This window comes from Centroberyx gerrardi, chromosome 5 (genome assembly GCF_048128805.1).
Source record: "Centroberyx gerrardi isolate f3 chromosome 5, fCenGer3.hap1.cur.20231027, whole genome shotgun sequence".
In the NCBI taxonomy this organism is placed as follows: Eukaryota; Metazoa; Chordata; class Actinopteri; order Beryciformes; family Berycidae; genus Centroberyx; species Centroberyx gerrardi.
The window spans coordinates 33,544,002-33,570,043 of record NC_136001.1 but is presented as its reverse complement, the minus strand read 5'-3'; the positions used below and the strand labels follow the sequence as shown (position 1 = coordinate 33,570,043).

Below are 26,042 nucleotides of genomic sequence, written 5' to 3'. Positions count from 1 at the left end.
GCATGTATGTGAGGCTTTGTACAGAGGGTGGAACCAAATTTCCTCTTGTAGGACAATAAAGTATCTATCTATCTATCTCTATCTATCTATCAAACAATGGGTGCAGCTTTAATCTTTTTTTTTATCATTATTATAATATTTTGTTGTTGTTGGCTTGTTTTCCACTATGTACTTGATCTGATTTGTTGTGTTTGTCTTTGATTTGTCCAATGACTGTACACTTGTAGTCCTTATGGGTCCTGGGGGGGAGGAGGGGGGGGGGGTGGGGGGGGGGGAGGGGCACAGGGGGTAGTCTCCTTGTGACTATATATCCAATATGACTGTGTTATTTTGTTATATCCTTGAATAACAAACATTTGATCACAACAAAAAAAAAAAAATCATTTCCCAAACGTTGCAGACCTGCGCAGAAATCATCCTGCATTTTCATTTTCACATGTGATGCTCAACATGTTGTGATGCTCAACACGTTGTGATGCTCAACACGGAGATGCTCAACACGGAGATGCTGAGTGGAAACAGGCCAGCGTCACAATAAACAGAACAGGACTGATTCGGAACTGATAAAACCTTTATTTCACTTTAAATTGTCTTTTACATTTTGTCCTGTTTATAACATGTAAGGTGAAACTAGAGTTGGATTTTTTTTTTTAAAAGACATACACAAATCTAGTATTACGTCAATAACCAGGGAGGGAAGATGTTGAGGGTTTTTTTTTTTTTTTGTCGTTTTATTAAATTTTTTTTTGGTGTCCTTAAGCTAAGTCTAAATTTTCACAACCACGTGCGCGCTAAGCAATAAAACCGTCACAGAAGCAAACTTTTTTTTTTTGTAAATTTTCTTTTTTTTTCTTCTTTTTTTTAGGCAGAATACTGGTCAGTAAAAACAAAACGATTGGAGATACCAGATATACAGACAGGCTCGGTGCCACATTCACTACTGCATGGGATCTTTTTTTTTTTTTTTTCCTTATCAAGCGTAGAATAACTGCCTTTTTGTTCAGCTAAAGAGAAAAAAGGGGCGGCAGGGAGGATTTTTTTTTCTTTTTCTTTTTTTAAACTTCAGTGCATGAAAACATTTGTCCCCAGCAAAAAGGAAAAAAAAAAGACTGAGACACATGACTGTTCTACACCTACAGAGTGGAATGTGAAGGTGGTTAATGACAAGGTTATTGTGACACTGAGTGGGAGAAAAAAAAAAATCGACTATTTCTCATCAACTATTTCTACTGTCGAGGGAGAGGAAGCGTCCTGAACCGGCTCTCGGCTCTGGACTTCGACCCGCTCCGCTGCGCTCTTCGTCACTTTTAACGTTTTTCAACTCCTGTCTAGTTCGGAACAACAAACACCTGCATTGCTTTTGAACGCAACCCGTTGTCGTCATGAACAAGGCTTGTGCTGAAAAGTAACGCATTTGTGCTCACGAATCCGAGTGACGTGTTAAAAATGACGAATCCGTGTCCGGTCTCCTAGACGCCGGCACACATCTGGTTTTTAACTCTCTCTGCTGCAGATCTTCTCTCTTCTCACAGTCTTCCAAGCGGGAGAAACCACAAGGAACCTGATTTTTTCCCCCCAGTTCAAATATACATAAAAACGCAAAAGATCAGATCTGAAAAATGACATGGAATCTTGATTTTTCCCTGTTGACGCAGACATGAGGAGAAACCAGATGTGTGTCGCTAACCGCTCATCAGGTGTTCCCTCCTCTCTAAAAGCAGCCAGGAGCTAAAGATCGTCCGTCTGCGGTGGCGGTACGACGGAGAACGTTTGGAGAAATCGAGCCTGAATGCGCAGAGTGTGAACCAAACTACAGGATGGTCTCAATTAGGTAGGTTAACACTTCCAGAGACAGACGACGAGTAAGTCTTTTCTGATTGGCTGCTTGGAGACAAACACCGAGCCAGGCTCCTCGGCGCCAAAAAGCAACGCTTAAAACTACAGCGTCCTTTTTTTCCATTAATCTGTGGACTTGGACTTTAGCGGTGCGTAACAAAGTGAGACTGAGCTGGTTTCGTCGCTACAAGGCCTATCCTCCACCTGACCTTCTTCGAACACCGGTCAGATTGTTGGATTTGGATACACCTTGAGGGAAATAAGAAAATAGAGAGCGAGCCCTCTACTCTCCTGTCTTACAGTAGTAGTTCCCCGTTTATAAACAACTCAACTTTTACATTTCCGGGCGATCAGCTGACACGCTCATCCGGACGGAGCGAGCAGGCAGCGGCTTCAGTGTCTCGTTAACCGCCGGGCCGACCCGCAACTACCGAGTTTTTGTATTTTTTTTTTAATTACGCCGTACTTGTGGAAATGAGGGAGCGGCAGTTTTAAACGTCGCGGCACAGAGAACAAACACCCGCTCGGCGCTTCCGGCAGAGTTACATGGCGATGAATGGTTCAGGGTGAGAAAGCATGCGTTCTCGTCCGCAGATCACAACATTCAGCAGTGAATGGAAACGTACGACTTTTCAAGACTTGTCAGTACGGGCTGTAAGGGCAGAGAGGAAAAAAAAACTGAACGAAAATGATCTAGGCAAAATGCAAAAAAGAAATAAAAGCAAAATCAACAGTTGAAGGTAACGGCTTCAGGGGGTTTCTTTGCAAGCGGGTTTCAACGAACAACATCCACAGATCTCTTCGTTTCCAAAAGACAGATTTACAGTTAAGCTCTAAAAATGTTTACAATTTTACAGTTTTCAAAAACCAGAAAAGGTGTGAGTCATGAGTTTGATTTGTTATACACACACACACAAACAAAAAGCAACGGAAAAGGGAAGTGAACACGTGCTTGTTAACAAAGTGAAGGAACAGAGTGGGACCGCAGTGCTGATGTTCAGCAGCACCTGGACAGGAGGTGGAAACGTCTAAAATCTTCTGAAACTTTCAGATGGAATGTACTTTTTTTTTTTTTTTGTTAAATTTTCCAAATCAATCTTTTAGTTTAAAACTGGAAATGTGCGGAATGGTGAAAAACAAACCCTGGGTCCCTTTGGATCTGATTTTTAGTTCCGTGTTAATTAACAAACAATGAAAAAAACAACAAGATGGTGAGTTTGATTACACAGCAGGTAAAATGAATGTAGGGTTTCGTTTTGTTTTTTTTAGATTAGTCAGTGTCACAATACAGCCTTGTATGACCCTTCTGTATAAACCTCAGCAGAATTGCACTGCCGCTCAAAAATTACAAAAACAAAATAAAGTTTCAATCCCCCCCGACTGATTATTGTTTCTTGCTAATCGACGAGAATTGACTCGCCTTTTATTTTCCGGTGACAAGGTGGAGGAAAAACTAAGCATCACAGTGTTTGTTGAAAATAAACGGACAGTTTAATAACCTTTTTTCAACTTTCAACTTTTTTTCAACTTTTTTGTGTTGTTTAAAGTGGAATAAAACCAGCCATTTGCCAGTACACTAAGAAAAGCCAAAAGAGAAGGGAGGGACAACTATATAAATGCATTAACTCGCTAGAGAGAGGAGGGGGGGGAGGGGGGAACGTACTGTCTTCTGAAATGTTAAGAAGGAGGGAGGAGGAAACGAAGGGAAGGAAACGAGGGAAGAACGGAGGAATGGAAGAGAGATTAAAGGGGGGGGAAGAAAAAAAAATAAAAACGGGGAATGGGCTCGTTACTCAGAAAGACATGTATTTATTTTGTGGTTCTGGATTAAAACCCTCCCTGGGTGTTGTAAGACGAGGCGGCCGGCGGTTCGTCTGCCGGCCCGCCTTGGAGTGCCATGACGGAGGGATGGAGGAAGGGAGGGAGGGATGGAGGGAGGGAGGGAGGATGGGGTGGAGGAGTAGGGCTCGTTTGTTTTTTTTTCATTTCATTTGTGAAGGTCAGGTACTATTCATGCTGTTGGTTATACAGAAGGGAAGTCGGGAGGCTGGGTTGAAAAAAGCAGGAGGAGGGAATGAACTGAGCTGTATATGTGTAAGAAGAGAGAAAGAGAAGAAAGAGAGAGAGAAGAAGAAGGAGGAGGAGGAGGAGGAGGAGGAGGAGGAAGAGGAGGAGAGGAAGTTGGAGAGTGGGGGTGGGTTAACAGTGAAGTGCGCTCTAGTTCTCTCCCTCGCCGGCGTCGGCCTCGTCTCCCTGGTTTTCTGATGTCCACAGCTGCAGGGGGAGAAAAAAAATCAATTACCAATCAATCAGCACATCAATTGATCTACCTCTATGTATATATGCAAATTAACGTAACTTTTAAGGACAAATCCACCCAGATCTTCTTACATTGTTAGTTATCATCAAACCATGAAAGAAACCAGAAATTTACTTTTCTGGTGAACCCACTTTCCTTCAACCTGCTTCATCTACTTCTACTGCAGTTAGTGATTTACTACATTTCCCAGAATGCCTTTCAACAACCGCCAGAGAAGAGGCGGGAACTTGTTGCTTTCAATCAAAGGTGAGCGTATGGGTGTATGAATATAGCTAGCTAGACAACTAGCTTGTGAAACTGGGGCGTTACTATGACGGCGGCTCAAAACATATCATGTCTCTCTGCTGCATTGCATTCTGGTCTCTCTCCTGCTCCTGTGGGTGGAGAAACTGGTCTCTCTCCTCTTCTACGATGGATTTCTCCCTGTATGATTGTTGAACGTCTCTCGGTGCAAAATGGCGGCTCTAGAAAGAAGCCCTCGCTCTTTGATTCTGAGGGACTGACACCAAAACCTGACGTTTACCGCTGAGGTTTTAGATCCTGAAACATTTTCTCATATCAAACTCCACTGGAGCTGCTGGAAACATCTGGAGGTGACGTCACCTCGTCTACGATTGGCCGGTTCTCCACCAGGAAGAGAAACACAACTAACTACTGAACGGAGCCAGATCGTCAACAGCTGATTTTAACAGAGAGTTAATTTAGATGCACATCGCTGCCCCGATTACTGGCAGCAATCAGCTTAAGACAGTATTTCTATTATGTTTATATGGTTTAAAGTAACGTGATTTCTCTAATAACCCAGTTTGTCTATATGCACTGCAACAGCCAGGTTGCTGCGTCTGGTGAGCTTTCACCGTTTTTAAAGCCCAAATAAATGGAAAGATTAAGCAGAAGTCTAGGTGTGTTAACTGGGTTCTGCTTACTCCAATTATGACCAGACCCCAGATAAGATAAAGGCGACATGACAGTTTCAATAGAAAAAGAATATTGCCTTAGTTGGGTTAAGATTGATGTATGCATGTAAACATACTCAGTGTGGATTTTTTTATTTCTAGACTAGCTTTGTAGATTTTGCTCAGTTTTCAGTATGAGGTGTACTGACAGCGGCCAGGCAACACGACTGTCATCTAGGCCATATTACTGAATATCTGAAGATTAAAGTTCTCAACAGCCTACAGCTACATGAACTGTGCAGTCAGATGCATCACTTCTATACTCATCCAGAACTTTTGATGCAATTCCTGAACAAGTCCTAGACATAAACATCTTGACTGTTTTCAACTACAGCAGGCGTTCTTTCAATATTGTCTGTCAATATGATACGTATATAAGTGTGGAAAGTAAAATTGTGATATATGATGATATACAATTCCTACATGATAGAGCTGACAATTTAATGAAACTAATGAAGGTATGTAACCAGAACACAGTAAGGCACTAAAAACAGATGATGTTGACAGCTCCTTTGTTGTGTACGCAAATTGTGCCTGTGAGTGTGTGTGTGTGTGTGTGCTCACAGTGAGGTTGTCCCTTAGTAGCTGCATGATCAGAGTGCTGTCTTTGTACGAGTCCTCGTTCAAGGTGTCGAGTTCGGCGATCGCCTCGTCGAAAGCCTGAGAGACGGACAGAAACAGAAGAGGGACAGCAGTGGGAATGAAACCAATGTGATGAAAACTCATTTATTTAAACACAGATCAGGTTTGCCTCACATCATGTGCTCCGTTTATATGACGTCTGTGTTGAAACAACTAGTGTTCAAACTAAGGATCAACACTAGTTACAGATTTACCCGAGTATTTGATCGACTGCTCAATAAATCTAATATAAATCTAAATCTCAATAAATCTAGTTCAGTTAACAACTTTTGCAATGAAACAGATAAAAGTTTATTGAATTTTTCTTCTATTTTCACATCAAAAGAGTCATTACATCAAACATTCAATTCACCATACAATCAACCAAGAGCCAAATAAGGCAGTGTATGTAGTGCTAATGACTTATCATGGCAGCCCTAGTGACAGTGTGTGTGTGTGTGTGTGTGTGTGCGTGTGCACCCACCTGCTTGGCCAGACTGCAGGCCTGATCGGGCGAGTTGAGGATTTCGTAGTAGAAGACGGAGAAGTTGAGGGCGAGGCCCAGCCGGATGGGGTGTGTGGGCTGCATGTCCTTCTTGCTGATGTCGAAGGCCTCCTGGTAGGCCTGCTGAGAGTTGTCCACCGTGGCTGCAACACACACACAACTCCCACTATTACCTTTATGGCAGGAGCACATACACCACCGTATGTTGCAGGACATCTGACGTTTATCGAGCGACCGAATCCCATCTTCCATCAGAATACCGCACATGCTTTAGGATGAGTTTGCACATTATAAGAGTTAAGCTAAGAAGCAGAAGAAGAAGAAGATTGCCTCGTTGTGCCGCTCTCACACTACAAGAGCAATGACAAAAATATCAAACATGTTTGAAAATGATCGGGACGTCCCAGACTGCACCGGGAGATCGGGACGTGGCGTGCCGAACCCTCTCACACTATGAGAGCAGCGACATGCCGTTTACACTCTGATCTAGAAAATTTGTCTGGGACCGTCTGCGTCCAAATGTTTCCATACTCAGGGTATTTGACAGATGATGGTATTGACAAGAGAAAAGAGAGAAATGAAGGGAGAGAGAGGAAGGATGAAAGGAATGAGAAGGGAAGATAAGAGACAGATAGAGAACGTCTACAGCATCTGTAGCATTTGTTTTCACAAACTCAAACTAGCACTGCCACTTACTTTTATTTTTAATATTGTTGAACAAAACCAATGACCGAGGAAATGAAATTGTAGTTTATTCAGAAGACATGCTATGTAATATGAAGCAACAGTAGGCAGGGCAGGAAAAATAACTCTTGCAGTCACTCACTGCAGGGTATCTGCAGGTTTCAGGCCAAATTTAACACTTAAAAGATGTTTTAATGATACTGGGAATTGAATCCAAGACAGAAAATAAGAAACAAAGTTGGCGAACCCAGTCCATTTCTTACTGGACATGGCTAATTAAAGTTCTGAAGCTATAAATGGGCAGAAAAAGAAACAGGACATCAGGAAAAAGACATGAAGTCCAACTGTGTTTAGTAAAGCAGACAGGATGCAGACTGTATTACTAACCCTGTTCTGGGTTCATCTAACAGTGGCCATGCAGCGCAAGAAACCTGTCATTGCATTGCAAATTAATTGGGGGGGGGGGGGGGGGGATCCTAGAGAGTGGCATTTTCCCAGTATTTGGCATATTTTAGTACTCTGCTCTATTATCTACCAAATCTAAATGGCTGGTAAAAAGAGTCAAACTAACTGGCTGGTAAAAATGGCCGATTTTCCCAGTTAATTTCTGGATGGAGAAGTGCACAGAGAAATTGAAAAACACCCTTTCTCTAATGCCTCTATCTTTACTATTGCATTGTACATCAATGGCACAAAGCCAATGTTAATTCCATGTTACTTTTTACATTACATCTTAAGCATTTAGTGTATGAAAACATGGTTTTAGGGCAGTTGGTCAACAGTGAAGGGTTCAGTGTCTTGCTCAAGGACACAAGGGATCAAACCTGTGACCATTCAGATGCAGGACGGCCTCTCTAACCACGAGGCCAACCTGCCACTGTCTGAGTCTAGTGCCATCACATCCCATTCAATGGAGGCTTTGCTTATTTCCATGACAATCAGAGTCAGAGGATGGATAATCGTGACAACAGACTATTATGGGTAGGGTTGGGTACCGAACTCGGTACTTTTAAGGGTACCGACCGAATTATGTCGGTACCGATTCACGTAAAATCAATCGGTGCCGAATTTCAGTACCTGAGAGCGCATCTGGGTGAGAGAGTAGAGAGAAAGAGAGAGAGCGAGACTACGAGAGCGAGACTACGAAAGCGAGATTACGTCACCCCTGCAGCTTGTTGCTTGTTGTCAGGGCAATGGCGAGCCGAAAGCGGTCCCAAGTGTGGCTACACTTTTCAAAACTTGACGCAGACAACGCTCACTGCAATATTTGTGATGTGAAATGCAAAGCTGGCCATGGCAACACGTCTAACCTGAGGAAACACCTGGTCAAACACAAAATATTTCTAAAAGCTGAAGAGTGTACCGTATTTGATAGCCTGAAAGCCAAGTCCCCCGCAGCAGCCGCAGCTAACGTTAGCCTGCAGCCAGCGCCGAAGAAGCTGAACCCTCCATGGACGACAAAACTTTAAGTGACAACTTCATTGACATGTTCAGGTAATTAATTAGCTAGTTGGATAAGTTGTTGTTGGAGATAACTGGGCTTTTTTCATTGTCTTGGCTGACGTCAGCTTAGCATTTTTACTAGCGTTATCATTATCATCAGCTCGTGAGTCGTGCTGTTTACACTCTTGCTTTCATTGACAGGTCACCCTGTCCCACTCTCAACCCGCCCTCGTGTCACAGTGAGAGCCACAGAGGTTACACCCTTCACCCTGGTGCAAAAGACGTCAGGATGAGGCTGTTTGGACCCACTTGGAGAAAGAAGCTGTCACACTCGCAAGAAGAAACAAGGTTTGTTCATGATCATAAAGTAGACTTATGTGTTCTATTCTATACATACATATTGTTTTAATTTACTATTGTGCATGCTTTATTTAAAGGGTGGAGATGTGACCCAGGAGGAGGAGGAAGGAGAAGAAGAGCTGCTGCAGCAGGAGGAGGAGGAGGATGGCTCTACAGAAGACAGGGCAGCAGCAGCACGTGTAAGATATGGACAGTACTGACATACTTGTTCTATTGATAACATAATAATGCTTGATGAATCATGAGGCCTTTTTCTATTTTCAGCTACCACTGCATAAGAAGAAGACAAAACTTTCAGCTCTTGGGGAGCTCTTCGAAGACGAAGACCAGGCCCTGCTGGAAACCGTGATGGTGGACATCAGCGGCCCCTCAATCGCTGAAAAGGCGAAGAAGGAGGTACAGGTGTACCGGAGCTTCCCGGCAGTCCTGAGCTCAGTGGATCCTATCCTGTGGTGGTGGCAGAAGAGGGACCAGATGCCAATGCTGGCCAACTTGGCAAAAAAATATCTGTGTCCAGGCCTCTTCTACACCCTCAGAGCGGGTGTTCTCAACAGCAGGGGACACAGTGAGTGTGGACCGAGTAGACATGTTGATCTTTCTCAAAAAGAACTGCTAGAGTAGTTCATTAGAGTAGTTCATTACTAGAGTAGTTCAGAGCTAGAGTAGTTCATTTTATACATTAAGTTGTAAAATACAATACCTTTATTTATTTAAATATATATTTATTTTTACCCTGTCCATTTTTTTTATTTTTATTAATCTACTATTTTTTCCCCCATTTTTCCCAACCCCACTAAACTAACCTCGCTGCTACGACTCCTAGATCTTGGGAAGGATATCAGATGTGCTTCCTCCGAGACACACAACAGCGTTCTCACGCTGTGCCCTGGTGGTGACAGACTGTGACAGGTTGGAGGTTGTAGGGACAGGTTTGGGAGGGGAGAGGGAGGTAGAGAGGGGTTTTATTTTGTGTGGTGTGTAAATGTTGAAATTGAGAAGTTTGGACTTATTTTTTACAACTGAAATTACATTTTTGTTATTACAGAGAAAGTAAAGTATCGAAAAAAGGTACCGTTGGGTACCGGTTCAAATGTGAACGGTACCCAACCCTAATTATGGGACTATTATGGGTTACTGTCTCTTGGCAACAGTCTGAATCAGTCCGTCTCCCCCTCAACAACAGGAACTACAGCAGAGTCCCAGGGATAAAAATACACGTCAAAGCGGTTAAAGCAAACCAAAGGTTATTAAATGACGGCTGATTGGATTAATTTTATCTATCTGATGGATTGTGAAGTGACATTCAAAAAGATGCTACATGTCTCATTTGTAAACATCAATATCATTGTCAAAGTAATATCCATAGCTTCATATAATTACTGTAAACCAATGAGAGCATTGTGGAGACGATTGGTCGCCCGTTTCTCACACCAGTGGTATTGTTAGTGCTAGTGTTTCTCCACATGAAAATAATTCCACACTGTGGACATGATGCTGCGACTCGCCTATTCCACACCAAGTGCCTCACTGCTGCAAGTGGGAGGAGATGAAAATAAATAAACGGATCGGGATTTGATCGGGCGTCATGTAGCCGATACGGATCACTCAAAACACGCTTTAATCGGTCCTATTCCGATCTTTGAAATCGGCTCAGGACATTCCTAAATCTGTGCATCCCTAATAAAAGCAGCAACTAACTCTTCTATAAGCAATAAAAAGACTCTTCGAGCAATAATAAGGGCTGCTAACATTTGAGTAATAAAAAGGACTATTTACACTGAATCTCTAGCAGCTCTGCACTGTAGCTGACCCTGACCTCTGAATTTCCCTTCAGGCATCAATATCAACTTCGATGATAAATAAAAAAACATGTATTTGCTCTTCTTTTGGTAACTAATAACTCCTCGCTTCTTTCACTGACAAAAACAGCAAGCCACTCTTCTTGGAGTGCTAAAACCAAACATCTATTCTCTCTGCTGAGTGACCAAACATAACCGGTCGGTTCTGAGCAACTTCAAACCAGATACTCACCCTTCTTTGTTTCCCCGGAGGCCACCTCTGACAGGTATCTGTAGTAGTCTCCTTTCATTTTGAGGTAGAACACCTTGCTCTCCGGCTGAGATGCGTTGGCAATGAGGAAGCTGTCGAGCAGAGCCTGAAACAGACGGATGGCAGGACGGGTTCACAAACAGAAACACAAAACAGACCAGCAGAGCGGTGGTAGATTACCGCACTAAGAACTGCCACTGCAGAGGGAAACCTGAGATTAAATAATGCAATTTCAACAACTATGACAGATGGCGATTAGTACTAATAGTTGTAGTGGTATTAATCTGCACGCCAGAATTAATGTGTTTCTTATAAAGTCTTACCACTGCAGCCTTCACTAAAACATGTCAAACAAACTCAAACTAACAGAACTACAAAGAACCACTGAAAGCTAATTCTACTCTCTATTCGTACCCTTATAAACTACACATTCCAGTTGTAAGAGACAGCGTTCATCCAGTTGCACCAATGCACCCAGTTGCTCAAGAGTACATAGCCAAAATTACATCACGCTTTTTTCAAATTTCACTCCTTCTCAAACGTTCTTACTGTTCTTCCAAGGATTCACACCTGCAACTTGGGATACAACACATTCACATCCTTTATTTATACTACATTCGGCAAACTCTGAATTTTTTTGCAAATATTTCAGCACTCTTTAATCAGCTGCCACTCCACTTTGCTTCATTTTTTCTGTGTGTGTGGTAAATGATGCTGTGATTTACCAACTGTCTGCAAAACAAATTTCCTGCATTTGACAATAAATGGAACTGGCAGCAAGAACAAGAGTGTGTAGCTACATAACCCTCACTACCTTCAGCCACTTCTATAAATAACCAAGTTTTCTTAGTTGACTTGTTCTATCAAAAAAAGGAGGACACATTTTTTTGCCAGTGGGGTGTCACCAACTCGCAGCACGGATGTGTCATACTCTTAATTCTAGTTTCTGGTATCGATGCGGCCCTCGTCTGCTCTTCTGAGGAAGGCCGTTCCCGCCTCATGTGATCAGGACCGGCTTTCCCCCAGAGCATCTTCTCACTGAGACCAGCTTTGTTTTAATGAGTACATTTACATGGACAGCAATAATCTGACTATAGGCCTTATTCTATATAAGACTACATTCTGATTAAGCTGTTTACATGGGTTGCTTATAGAACTACTACATTCATTACTTACTACGTCTGACCAGCAGCCAAAGTAAACCCCAAGTATTCATTTTATAATGATATGAAAGGGAGAAAAGCAGCAAATCTTAGCACTTGTGAAGCTGTAACCAGCAAATGTTTGGTATTTTTACTGATAAATGACTAAAACGATTAATCGAGTATCAAAATTGTAATCGATTAATTTTCTGTCGATCAGAAAGGAGCGCTTCTTGGATCCGAGGTAGCAGAAGACAGCAGAAACAGCTGCTCTGTGGTTGGCGGGCACAATACCAAAAAAATATACAAGGGATATTCCTTTCCAGTCACTTAAAGTATGAATGAGGAAGTAAAGGAATTAATTCCCCAAAGAAAAAACCATGGCACTCCGTTTGCAGGTACAACGATGTAAAAAGACTGTATTACAGCGGCTACAAGAACTGGTCTTCAGAGTACAGAGTCAGTCCAGTTCTTGGTCGATACGAGTTAGTCGCTGTTTTTATCATAATAAAAGGCTTCTTAGGTTTTTGTACCTGCAAACGGAGTGCCATGGTCTTTCTTTGGGGAATTCATGCCTTTACTTCCTCGTACGTGACTGGCAAGGAATATCCCTGATATATTTTTAGTCCAAACTGGTTGAGTCCATTCCTTCGACCCATGTTGCCTCATCTCCAGTGTCGTCATGCCTTCAGAAGTCTCTGCTCAGCTCAACGTAAACGAGTCGGCAGCATCCCACATGCCCACCAACACCTAAGCCCTTCTGAGTCAAGATCATGGATATATTTTTATCCCCTGGTCCAATCAAAGCTCTCCCTTCTCCAGCCTTCCTCCTGCTTCATGGACGGCACGTCTCCACCCGTCCTCGCCTCCCTCCGTCCTCAACCGGCGCAACACTGTAGAAGTCTTCCAGTTTGACCTTGAAGGTATTATTAGAAGTCTGCTCAGGCGCTGACAATTTGAGCCTGGTTCTGTTCTAACCTAATCGGGACCTGAGGGGTTTTCACAAGGCCTGCGGCAGATTCAAGGCCACAATAGTTTACTTTCCGAATGAGCCAACAACCATATTTTTCAACAGTATCTCTGAACCACAGAGCGACTCAAATTTGAGTAATTAAGGGAGAAATTCAGCTCAACCCAGCTCGAGTCTCTAGCTGGCTTGACACAGTTGATTCTACTCTAGCTCTGCTTGAAGCACGACTCTCGCTTTAACTGAATCAACACAAATCAAACAGCTTATACAAAGTTGGCTACTTGACAAATGTATTTAACGCACAAACTGACATGTAGAAAATTTGGTCAGTGAGAGAGCACCAGTGACAGTTTTGGTAAGATTTTCAGTATATCATCCAGCCCTTCTGTAAATATGACCCTTTAGGGAACAGAGAGGTTCCTTCCTGTGTTCCAAGATGGCGACTGATCTCTGTACAACATCACCACACACTGTGACGTTTCTCTGAGCTCAACTCAAGGAGGAACTCACAATGGTGGTGGCTAGAGCTAGAATGAATTGTTTGTGTTTGTGAACATGGTTTAGAGCAAGTAAGTACTGAAAGGCTCGGTCATCTGAGAACATAATTACTGAGGTGTCGTTCCTGTAAATATGACCTATTAAGAAACATGGAGGTTTGTTCCTACGTTCCAAGACGGTTATTTATATGTCGTACATAGAGGGTCATTCCTATGCTAGAAATATTTCTTCCTAATTTTATTTTGTTCTCTTTCTTTCTTAATGCAATTTTATTAGACAACTTCTGTGTCTTTTATGTTTTATGTGAATTTGCCTTGTGTATGAAACGTGCTAGGCTATATAAATAAAGTTTGCCTTGCCTTACGTTTAGCTGATTCAGAGTTTCAGTTCATTCAGCTCTTATTCAGAGTGACTGAGCTGAGTGAGCAGGTGGGAGGTTCAGTGTTTTGCACGAGATTGACCTTTTGGTTACAGACCAGTCCAACTGCTAACCATCTCCTCCCCTCCTCTCCACTGCAGGTCATTTCCTCTCCTCTCCCCCCACCCTCCCTCTCCTTCCCTCTCCCTACCAGCACGTCCTTGCAGATGTCTTGGAGTTCGGCCTCGATCTTCTCACGGTATTCGCGGGCCATCTGCTGTTTCTTCTCGTTGCCCTCCGTCTTCTGCTCGATGCTGGAGATGACGCGCCAGGACGAACGGCGGGCCCCCACCTACAGCAACAACAACCACAAACAGCTATTAAAAGACAAGATCCAAGTTTTTCAAACATGATTATTACGTCTCGATTTGGGAAACAAAAATATTTTACTGCATGTTTGGCATTGCATATATTGCAACATCATGACAATTTTCAACTAGGCATATAACATATCCGTTTGCCGATTTTATTATTTATCTTTTATTAAATAACAGATATCGGCTAATCAATGTTGTCCATTGCCGATACGATGGAGGTTCCTTCCTGACCACAGCTACAGAAAAACTGTCTGTAAAACCTGCCATGAAATTTTATTTTCTTTCTCAAATTTATTAATTTAATTGTTCATCAATGCTTTTGTAAATCAAGTCTCCATTTTAAGGCACGAACGTATCCCAGAGTTTCCCTACCATTGAATGGATTTGGTAGATCACCCTACATTAAAGAGCTGCTAACCCTAAAATAATTTTGTTAGTCTGAGTTTTAGTGTCCAGTGACGGTCTAAATGCTGTTTCAGAGGCTTTTCCACCCTGACATGAATACAATTCTGGGGAGAACGCTGAATACCAGTCATTTTTTGGTATGATAATGAAAAATTTTAAACAGATCAGCACAAAATATCAGCCATCAGCAGCTTCAAAACTAAAATATAAGTATCAGCCATCAAAAACCGTACTGATCGAACCCTGTTTTCAGTTTAAGTGGGTGTGCTAAGCGACATGAAATGCTTCAATATTGAGACATTTCAAAACTAAAAATTGCGATATGCCACCTGCTCAGATCCATTTCTAGGTCAAAGAAAGAGAGGCAGGGGAGGGTTGGGTGGAGAGGAAAGAGAGGAGGAGAAGAAGAGAGAGACAAAGAGGGCAGGAAGAGGAAAGAGGTGAAGGAGAAAAAGGTGGGAGAGGGAGGAGCAGAGAGGGAATAAGAGAGAGAGAAACGGCAACACCTCAGATGAATAAGAAGCACAGGAAATCCACATAACAGACTGAATGAGAGAGCCTGAATTTATTGGAAGATGCTGCATCTCACCTACATACAGTGGGCACATGCTTTATTCCTGTTCTTCATTAAATTGGGGCAGTGCTGGCCATCTTCCAGGTATGAAGGAAGGCAGGTGTGTGGGTGTGTGTAGGTGTGTGTGTGTGTGTGTTTTTGTATAAAACCCTCCCTGGTCCTGAAACCACCGTTGCCGTCACTAAGAATGTGCTTTAGTACTTGCTTGATTTAAGGTTAAAACATCTTTTATCACACCTATTCAGTGAATGGAAGGTATAATGGGATTGAGTGTGTCTTGACCGTCTTCCTGAGGTTTAAGACTCTTTGGCAATACCACACAATTCACCATGGAAACAGGTTAACAGCCCACTTCTTCACCAATATATGCCTACCAAGTTCTACCTGTAAGCACATTCAGCAGAGTTGTAAAATACATATTTACAGCAGTTGAAGAACTCCAGGAAGAAACCAGGAATAGCTTGTTAAATAACCTTACTTTCTTCACTTCCATTGAAGAAAACAGCATGGCGTAACTATTGGAATCAACCTCAATACGTCTTATATCCAACTTAAATCCGCTTCCCAGCATGCGTAATGCCCAAGTGGAAACAGGTCCTTTGGTATGATGTGCAGCAAATAAATTACACAGAATGCAACTTTATGCATCCCTGCAGGGCAATTAGCCGGCGCAGAAGGAATGTAGGAAGCCTCAAATGATCCAAGTCACAGGATGGAGCCACAACGTAGTCTAATTGGAAAGTTTTAAATACATTCACTGGATTAGATCTACTAGTCTGTTTGCTGTTTTTAGAGGTGCACCGACAGGGAGGCAAATTACCACCAGACACATGCTGCTAAATATTGGCCGTGGCTACATGTGGCCCTTTTTTTTATTATTAATTTTTTTAGCATTTTCGCCTTTATTGGATAGTACAAACTAGAGAGAGGGACAGGAAAAACTGGGAGAGAGAGGGGGGGGATGACATGCGACAAAGGTCCCGAGCCGGATTAAAACCCAGGACGTTGTTCTTTACATGGCCTTAGACCACTGATCCACCAGGACGCCCACGCTCGTCTCCACTTTGACAGGTAACCAGTCATTGTTTGTGCTCTAAAATCTCATTAGGCAGGTCAAATAGTAAAAGAGGCCAGCAAACTTGGGCCAGTGGATAGAAAAGTTAGTTCCCCGTCCTGTGCACCGACACCAGTATAGTTATCAGTCCAGTTCCAGGTGAAAATACTTGCGCCTTGTGCCAGTGAGGGCCATAGACAAAATAACTGAGTACTGATTAAGGCTGTAGGAACGAATATCAACATTCTAATTTCAGTCGAATGTCAAAAAGAATCAAATTCGAGCGCCAAACGGCCCGTCAAATGCATCGAAAACCAGCCGACTGAGCTGAACACATCCCCGGCTCCTCGTGCCTCGGCTCCACAGACTCTCTGTCTCTCTCACCATCTCTTCTACCAGCCTGCTGCTTGGTTTCTAGCACACACGGCAGAAAGCAACCAGCCTAGCAACGGCACTACTCCTAACTACTCCTCCAAGCAATGTTTGGAAGGCATTTGGATTCTTCTCAGTAAACAGGCAAGATTCAACACAACACCAACTCAAACCTCAAATCAAAAGGAACTGAAAAACTGCAAATTGTAAATCAACTCCAGATCCAATCTCATCTGGCCCTGCTTTCATGTGTCCATTTTATGTAAATTTTATCATCAATATTGAGATTTCAGTCAAATTTGACTTATTTCAGTGAATTTATAGTAGCATTTAAATTTTTAGGGGCAATTAACAGTCCTAGTACTTATGATGATGAAATTATGTTTAAATGGGGAAATTCAATGGGAGGGTAACACTTGATTAGATCTAAGAGTCCGGATAGAGACTTTTACAATGAAAATTTAAAAAGAAACAATCACGTAATTTGTGATAAACTTCCCTGCATTAAAGTCCGTTGCTCTACCAAGTGAGCTAAGACACCAGTGAGGCTGTCTGAGAAACTTGGGGCTGGGAAATATGGTTGTAATCAATATCACAATAATCATAAGGACCAATATACTTTGCAATCCATATGCAAAATCACATGTTAAATAATCAAATTAATGTTCATTCCACTGAACTGAACGGTAATATTAGGTGTGATGTCAAACAAAACTGAAATTTCCAAATAATAGGCTATTCCTTAAAATGTTTCATACCTAATTTTGTCAGAGTTTTAAATAACATTTGCTCGTTATGATCAATTTACACAGCAGAATTGTTACAATATCCCAAAATCACCATATCACCACCATATGATTCCACTGAAAGACGATAAATGATAATATTGAATTCTCGCCCAGCTCTACTTACAGGTATTGTGTCTCTCGATCACGCACAGCAGGTTTTTTTTTTTTTTAGGACTGACAAGAGAAACCGAACCTACCAAGTGACCGACAGAGTGACGTACACTAGCTTCTGGTCACAGCTATGAGCTAGCTAGCCAAAATTAACAAAATCAAAATACCCCAAAAAGTATTTGCAGGTACTCGGTGCTGGTGAGTTCTCAAAATCGAGTACTGCATAACCGTAAACAGTAACGCAGCATCGGAGAACCGCAGGAAGTTTTTAGGTCAATCACCTTCATGTGAACGCTGACGTTTTTAAAGGTAAAATCTGCATGTATAAAAAAAAACAAAAGAGTAAAAAGGACATTAGATAGATGCCGTACCACGTTCTTGTAGGCGACGGAGAGCAGGTTGCGCTCCTCGTTGCTGAGCTCCAGGCCCTGCTCCGTCACGGCCTTCATGGCGGCCGCCATGTCGTCGTAACGCTCAGCCTGCTCCGCCAGCTTGGCTTTCTGCACCAGGTCGTTCTTATCCATCTTTTAGGCTGGAGGCGGGGAGAGAGAGGAAGACAGACAGAGAGACAGAGTTAGTGTTTATGTCGACTTTCACAGCAGGATCAGGTCTTTCTCATCCATCTCCAAGCTGGAGGGGGAAAAGGGAAAGACAGAAATATAAAGCGTTTGCGTGGACTTTTACATCAGGTCTTTCTTATCCACAGGCTTGAAGAGAGAGAAAGATCAAGCTGTATATAGAGATGGAGACAGAAACAGAGACAAGAGAGAGAGAAGGAAGCGAGGAGAAGTGGAGTAAATGAAGGGAGAAGGGGTAAGGAACAAGAAATAAGGATGGGTAAAATGGGATGAGGAAGTGGAAAAGAGGCGAGGAAGAGAAAGAGGGAAGAGGATAAAGAGGGAGGGAAGGAGAAAGAGAGCGAGATGACAGGGTGAGAGACTAAAGTGTGAGTTTTGGGGAAGTGTGAGGTTTGAGAGCCAAAAATACAAGTGGAGCATGGTGAAGAGGGGGGGGGTGAGGCTGAAGGCAGATGAGGAAATGAAGGAAAGGAAGAAAGGTCTTTGAGAGGGTTGCAGGAAGTCTCCAGGAAAATAAGGATAAGTTTTGCAAACCCTGGCATTAAGACTGACAGGGTTTGGGGTTCAATTCCCTCTGAGGCCATCCATGCTAACCATGAATACAGTCACGGTACTGTAAGGTGCTTTGGATAAAGGGTCCATCACAAGCTCTATGTTAATACCCATCTATATGGGTTTTCACCTGGAATGAACTCCCATTACTTACATTATTGTCCAAAGTGACTTACAATAAGTAGATTTTGTCAATAGTTACTACCTGGAAAAAAGTGCATCTTTAATGGTGACCTCATACTGCACCAGTAGGCGTAAACAAAAACTCTCCCTAACTGATATTCCATTGGTTTACGCTTTTGAATGACCCAACATCCTGTTTCATCAGGACACACACCAAATCAAGGAAGTAAAGATGCCATAGGTAATGCCATTATATTAGCCTTTTCCACTATAATTTAGCAACTTTCATTCTCCTAAAATGACTTGAGTGGCTGTCAGTCTTTCCGACTCACAACAACAAAGTGACACCTTCTCCTGACCTCTATCGCTGCAGTCATGAACATCCAGAAGGTTAAACTCTGACAACCAATGATGGTTTTTGTTTTCCCCTTTTCAGGCAATTTCACTTAATTATTGGAAGAAAATGGTATTTATGGAGCATCCTGCTGGTAGCCTAAGGCAGTGGTTCTCAACCTTTTTGTTTCGTGACAAGTGATGCGGAGTGGTAAACAGTTTAAAGAATGATTTTTCCTTTTTCAGCTCGTTTCATTAATTATCAGAGGAGGCCTAGAAGCTGAAAACTATTCAGTATCCGGCCTGGGACCTTTGTCGCATGTCATCCCCCTTCTCTCTCCCCCGAACTTTCCTGCCTATCAGCTATCAATTAAAAAGGCAAAAATTCCCCAAAAATAATAATTTAAAAAAAGGATTTATCACAACGATAAAACAAATGACCCCGATGAATAATGCAGGCTCTCCTTAGGCCAATTAGGAACAAGATGCATCATCCTCCAAGTGTCATCAAAATCAGACCGGTGGTGTAGCAGTTATGGACTTTCAAATTTTGTCCTTTGATTATAGCATCCCGCATCAGGCCAATCAGTCTTTTTCTTTTTTTATAAATGCCACAACAGTGTCAAAATACTTAATCCCTCCAAGTTTTACCAAAAAATTATCAATATGAATATATATACATGTTTGAAAAAACAATCACGTTTCCAGGGTCCAAAATTAACACTCGCCAGTCGCCAAATGCGGGTAAATTTAGTCTTTGGCGAGTAAATTATGGAGACCACCCGCCACTCTGGCCGGTAGAAAAAAATGAATTTCCTACACGCGCTGGAGAAAGCTGCTGGTTTGCTGTCACTTCAATCTGCTAGATCTGCCGAGCTGCGTGTGTCGTGCGTAGTACGTAATTGCGTCCTCGTCTCGTCCACCGAAACTATCATCGAGGAAGTTCTGTGAGAGGCGGCGATACAATGATTCAGATGCTCCAAGAACATGGCTGGAGTTTAAGGAGGGGGTCATGTTTTGTAGTGTGTGTCGTGTTAACGCAAAGGAAAAGCGCAGAGGCAATTCCTTCGTTGTTGGCACTACAACTGTGAAATTGGAGAACATCTTGGTTCACGAGAGCTCAAAATGTCACCGTGACTGCGCGTCAGTCTCCAGGGCACACTGTGTTACACCAGTGTTACACTTTAGTGTTGAAACAGTTGAATTAATATTTCTGCATACAGTTAATGCTACTACTATTATTACTGGACACTGCTATAATATTGATTGAGAATCGCATATGAGACCAAGATGACATGCTAAATAGTAATAATAGCAAATTGCAATAGTAAAAAGCAATTTATTATTTTTGGCTGGTAAAAAATCTGTCTGGCCAGTACATTTTTTCATCTACCAGCCACCTTGGCAGGTAAGCCAAAAAGTTAATTTTGGACTCTGCACGTTTCAGTTTAAAATGTTGACTTGTAATTATGGCGCCCTCATTAGGCCGATCAGTGTATTCTTTTTAAATGCTGAGACGGTGTGAAGATGCATCATCCTTCCAAGTTTCATCAGAATCAGACTAGAGAGTTTACCTGAGATCTCCTGTTTAACAACAACAATAACGGCTGATCCATAGTCCCCCGCTAGATTTCATCGCACGGGGGACAAAACGAAGATAAATGTGTAAATTACAAATTGATTTTTTCTCGTTTCGTAAGATACCTCACGAGCCTGAGGAAGAGAAACACTGTCCTGAAGAGATAAACCAGGAGCCGGCTGGTGAAGCAGCTCCTTCCAACCCGCAGCTTAGCAGGGAATGAAAGGTTTAAAGCGCCACTGGTGTTGGCTTGACAAGAGAATATTGTGGGATAATGAACTCACTGTCATTAAAGCCTCCTAACAACGCAAAGAAAAAAAAAAACCTAACCAGCAAAGACAAAAAGGCACTTTTATAAACTGTCAAAAACCCTTTCAATTCCAGTGAAATGGCTGCTACCAGTTATTTCCCCCCCCCCCCCCCCCCCGAGGGGTTTCTGCTCTCCAGATGAATCTGTAGGTCTAAGTAGGGCACTGCCTCGCCTCCACCTCCTTTACATCCACATCTCACATGACATCAGCTCCACAATGGCTTTTAACAGCTTTAACATCTGAATTAGCATATTTAATTAACTTGAATATAACAAATAATATCTACATTAACACTGAAGTGTATTTTAACCCGTTTTAACACCAGATTTAATAAATTAAACAAATAATACACTTCTACATCTCCTACACTTAGAATGTGCATATTAACAATGTTCATTTTTAATTTCTCAGTTTCAACGCTTATTATGGAGACGGTCCTTCACCCAGTGGACCCGGGTTCAAACCGCCGCCCTGCTGAAGTGTCCATGAGCAAGACAGTCCAGGGCTGCTGCTCTGTAGCTGACCCTGACCTCTGACCTGCGGGTATATAGGGGAAAATGACAGCCGCAAAAATAAAGTATTATTTGCAGTTCAATTACGCATTCTAACCCCTGTTGACACCAGAAATATTTACTTCTGCATCTGTTACATCTATATCTTGGACTAAAACTGTTGAAATATTTGGATTCATGTCCACAGATTTTAGCAACAGAATTCGCAGATTCAACAATTAATAAACTTCTGCATCCACTACACACAGATCTTATATTCAAACAGCTAAACAAGTTCTGACAATAAAATCAGGATACATAACTTGTACGACTGCTGATTATATTTAGATCTTATAAAACAAACAATTTTTTAAAGTATTAACAGAATAATCACTGTACTTAATAACCTTACTAATAATTTTGGCATATTCCGCATCCATTATAGGGACATTTTACATGGCAACTGTTGAATAATTTGTATTTAACTGTATTTCTTATGACTTCCAACTGCTTCATATCCAGATAATACTAGCCCAACTGAGCAATTTCTATTTTTAAACTATTTTAAATGGAGAATTCATCAACTTTTTGCATTAAAAGAAGACTACCTACATTAACCCATTACATGATATGGTGGTCTTAGCTCCATTTCCTCGCTTAAAAGAACAAACGAATGGAGTCATATCAAAACTCAGTATTTCCTCTGTAAGCTGTGAGGAAACATGCTACAGGGGCTGCAGAATGGAATCAGGTCTTTTGTAAGCAGGACTTTATCTACCCGTATCTTATTTTTTATCTTCCAGTTGCAACCAAGAGGACTAAACTTTGGAACAGCCTGTCCGAGGAAATACGATGAGCAAACAATCTTCTTTTGAGACAAAACTGGAAACTCATTTTACAAACTTGCTTTCAAGTGATAACTTAAGAGTTTATCATTATTAGATAGATCTTACAGTGGACTGTTAATATGTCATGTTCACTTCTTGATAATTTAGAGCGCTGTAATAAGGAAAGTGCAGTGTAGTATTAGCGTTAGTAGTATTTAGTAGTATTATCTAAAATTTCACATTAAATGGCGCATAGAACAGAATGTAATAACTTTAACCAACCACATGTCCTCCATGTAAGCTATGACCAACGTTTTAAGTAATGCTGAACTAATGCAGAATGAAAAAGTCATGATTAAGTGTGAGGTATCTTAACAGCAGCGTGACGGCAGACCTGACAGCCTTGAGGGGTAAGATGTTAGCACAGAAACTTAAAACAGGGTCATTCCCAGTTCACCTAAGCTGTGGCACTGCCACCGCTGCTGCACCTCTGTACACTGTTACAGTCTGCAGAGTAACATCCTGTCAGGCAGGAGCCACCAACACTTTCTCTACTGCTGATACAAAGGCCGAGTAGAAAACATGAACTATCTGCAGATAAAAGAGTACAGTTCCATTAGTTTTACTGAAAAATATAGGTTCAGACCATTAGCTTGGGGGATCATTATATAAATAATAATCTACTTCGCCTGTTACTGTGTTAATGTTGATCTGAGATCTTCAAAATAAAGAGACCTGAAATCCCTCGAAATGTATCTCTGACATGTTAAATGTCTTGTGGTGTCAAGGTTGAGTATATGGGGAAATCTGATATATTTGTATTGCCCAAATAGCTAACATCAGCATGTTTGTATTCCTACTCTCAAATGTTTAATGTAAATTAAAAAAAAAAAAAAAGGCTTTCCGTCCTCCAATCATTCTCCGCTTTTGTCTATTCCTGGTCTTGGGCAGGTGGAGTTATTATTTGTCAACAACTTTCTATTGCACCTGTTATGTTAATTTTGGTTTATTGTTTGGTTGACTTGATGTAATATACGCCTGATGTTTTTCAGCTGCATAATTTCCATGTGGGGATCAGCTGGACAGGGCAGAGCCAAGCACAGACAGGGATATACAGTATGTACACTGTAAATAGCAGGGAAACAATGCAAGCTTTTCAGCTAATACAAAGGGAATCATTTGAGTAGGACATGCATCCGGCAGCATGTGGCATTCATGCAGTAACGTTACTGTCATTTCAACACCCATGATGTTAGCCTTGCTACGCCTGCTGTCAAGACTATTCAGGTGATTTTAGCAAGCTTTAGCATTCATCAAGTAGCTCTATAAATTAATAAGATACAGCTTATCACGGTTACAGGCGTTTTCATATACGTTAGTTAATCGCTGCAGCGACCCACTGCTCGGTTAAAATTGATCCAATTTGGCCTGTCCAGCCAATAATCTGGCACGCCACCAATACATTGAACATTAGCAATGCCGTTACCCAACCACCTAGCTAGCTGCTAAGGTTAACAGGCTAACCGCACCAAAAAAAATCAGTGGGGGGGAAAACTCGTCAATACTAGTCTGACTTTAACTAACCCGCATCGCTTCAATATACACGTTAACGTGAGCTATCGCAGTTTCGGGCCAGCTAGCCGCACTCCAGGCCCTGAATATGTGGGTAGTAGTTGGCCTGCTACGCCCTCTCTGTCGCATTCCCTTGCGGAATTTTAAGATGGAGAGATACCGCGAGCTAGCAGGCTAACGTCACAGCGCGGCCGTTAGCCTGGCTGCTAACGGTACGCTCAATGGGAGCTGACCCAGTTCAATCAGAATCGCGCTGCATATGTGCTGACACCGAGGTGTGAAAATACGACAGATGTTGCATTTCGCAGTTCCTCCTCGCTAAAACCTGCTTAAAGGGCCCGAAATGCTATTAAAATTTAACTCACATTTAAGGGAAACTCCCGGGAAATAGAGGGATGTTGGCAGCCACACGCACTACTACACGACGGCCGTGCTGAGCCAGCTAGTAGTTAGCAGTCTGATAATCAATCACGATACGCAAACCACATCGATAATACTCTATTCTGTGCCGCGGATATGGCGAGATATGTCGGCTGGCTGCTTCGGTCGGCAGCCCAGCGTTAGCCTGCTAGCTGCTTAGCACTGGCTGCTAAAATATCTAGGTTGTTCTCACGACGGCCGGGCAGGGTTGCTAAGCTGTCAAAATGGCCAAACTTGGGTGCTTCACCCTCCCTTTCCTTGTGGAGCTGAGCGAGCACGAACCCTCATGGAATCAATCGGAGTCTGCGCCTCAAATATTAACCGTTATACATCATTTTACAGCACAAAAACCGTTAATAGCCTCAAGGCTGGTATTTTGTCAGTCATTTCTCGCTATTCAATCACACGTCTCGGCCTAAGTCCTTGCACCCAGCCCCAAACCACAATAGGCACCTTCCGCCGCATAGGCAGGGAATGGGGCCACCGCTGGGCTGCCGTTTCTCCAAAACCACACTTCTTACCCCGTATATAAGACAACAATCGACTGATATGCAGGTGAACTCACATTTAGAATGTACTAGGAATCCTGATTTTATTCTCTGAACGATGGGAGTTATCAAGCTGTCCTCCGTCCGCTGCTCAGGGTATTCAGGGCAGTACCACTTCCGCCTGCTCTGACACTTCCGCTTCCTCTAAACCCCACCCCTCCCCCCGCCAGTATCCATGGCGACCGCGCCCCGGGGTTTACTAAGCATCTTGCAGGGGCTTTGACGTCAGGAGGACCATGGCAACCACTACAGGATGACGTGCGCCGGTCGCCATAGCAACTGTCTCCATGAGGCCGCTGTCGTATCTGAGTTCACCATCGTGTCACCTGACAGTCTGTGTGGGTTACAGTGATTTTACAGCAGTCATGCATTCTAACAAGTAGCAGCTCTCACACAACGAGCTGTGGAAGGAATACATTAACTCATGGCAATAAAGTAATCAATAAATCAATCAAGCTCGCAAACTGTCAACCAGTTAATTAATGAATCTATCTATCAGTCAATCAAGCAAGCAACCAGTAAATTAATTAATTCATTATTTAATTCATTCATTCATTCAACAAATCAATCAATCAATTAATCCAGTCCAATAATGGTAGCCAGCTTTTCTGGCACATAACTTGAATTTTGTTAGGTTTGTTTTAAAAAAAAATGTATTCTATTTTTTTTTCTTTAAAAGCAGTCAGTAAAAACAATATTAAGAAAAAGAAAACAAATCTTCCAGATATGCAAAATGAAAACTACATCCTGTCACCACCCCCCCCCCCCCCCCCCCCCCCAATTCCCCTTCCTCTGACATTAATCGATCCATGGGGAGACAAATAAAATAAAATAAAATGAAATAAAACAGGTGACTATGTTGACTAATGCGAAACACAGTATTGTGAAGGGGAGTTAATGGATGTGACCTACAGCAGTCGGCTCGACCTGCTGGGTCACTGAAGTAAAAAATGAAAACCCATGCATCATTTCTTTTATTTCATATTTCTATTAATGTGTCTCATCCCACACTAGACTTATGGAAGAGCTGAAAGTGACGCAGACTTTTAAACAAAATCTTTATTGACTGTATGCTGAATATTGTCTGTTTGAAACCTGTTGTGTGCTTTGTGTTTGTTGTGTGTGTGTGTGCGTGTGTGTGTGTGTGTGCATGTGATGTGGGTGGAAGGTGGATGATGTTTTGTGTATGTGACTATGATGACCATGTGACTGCATATGTCACTGAATGTGTGTTTGCGTGTGCGCACACGTGTACATCTGTGTGTGTCTCTGTGTGTGTGTGTGT

At 42.3% G+C, this 26,042-nt stretch overlaps 1 protein-coding gene and 1 long non-coding RNA gene across 2 annotated transcripts in view; both read right to left on the bottom strand.

Moving 5' to 3' along the window:
- The window catches only part of LOC144539339 (uncharacterized), a 182,224-nt gene that overhangs the window by 1,989 nt on the left and 154,193 nt on the right, over window positions 1-26,042 (bottom strand). The window lies entirely within an intron of this gene.
- On the bottom strand, window positions 554-24,910 carry ywhaba (tyrosine 3-monooxygenase/tryptophan 5-monooxygenase activation protein, beta polypeptide a). Its single transcript, XM_071922547.2, has 7 exons — window positions 24,775-24,910; window positions 17,795-17,955; window positions 13,954-14,094; window positions 10,757-10,880; window positions 6,218-6,381; window positions 5,677-5,772; window positions 554-4,110 (listed from the first exon to the last, which is right to left on the bottom strand). The coding sequence occupies exons 2-7, from the start codon at window positions 17,945-17,947 to the stop codon at window positions 4,054-4,056; spliced, it is 735 nt and encodes a 244-aa protein (XP_071778648.1). The 5' UTR covers window positions 17,948-17,955; window positions 24,775-24,910; the 3' UTR covers window positions 554-4,053.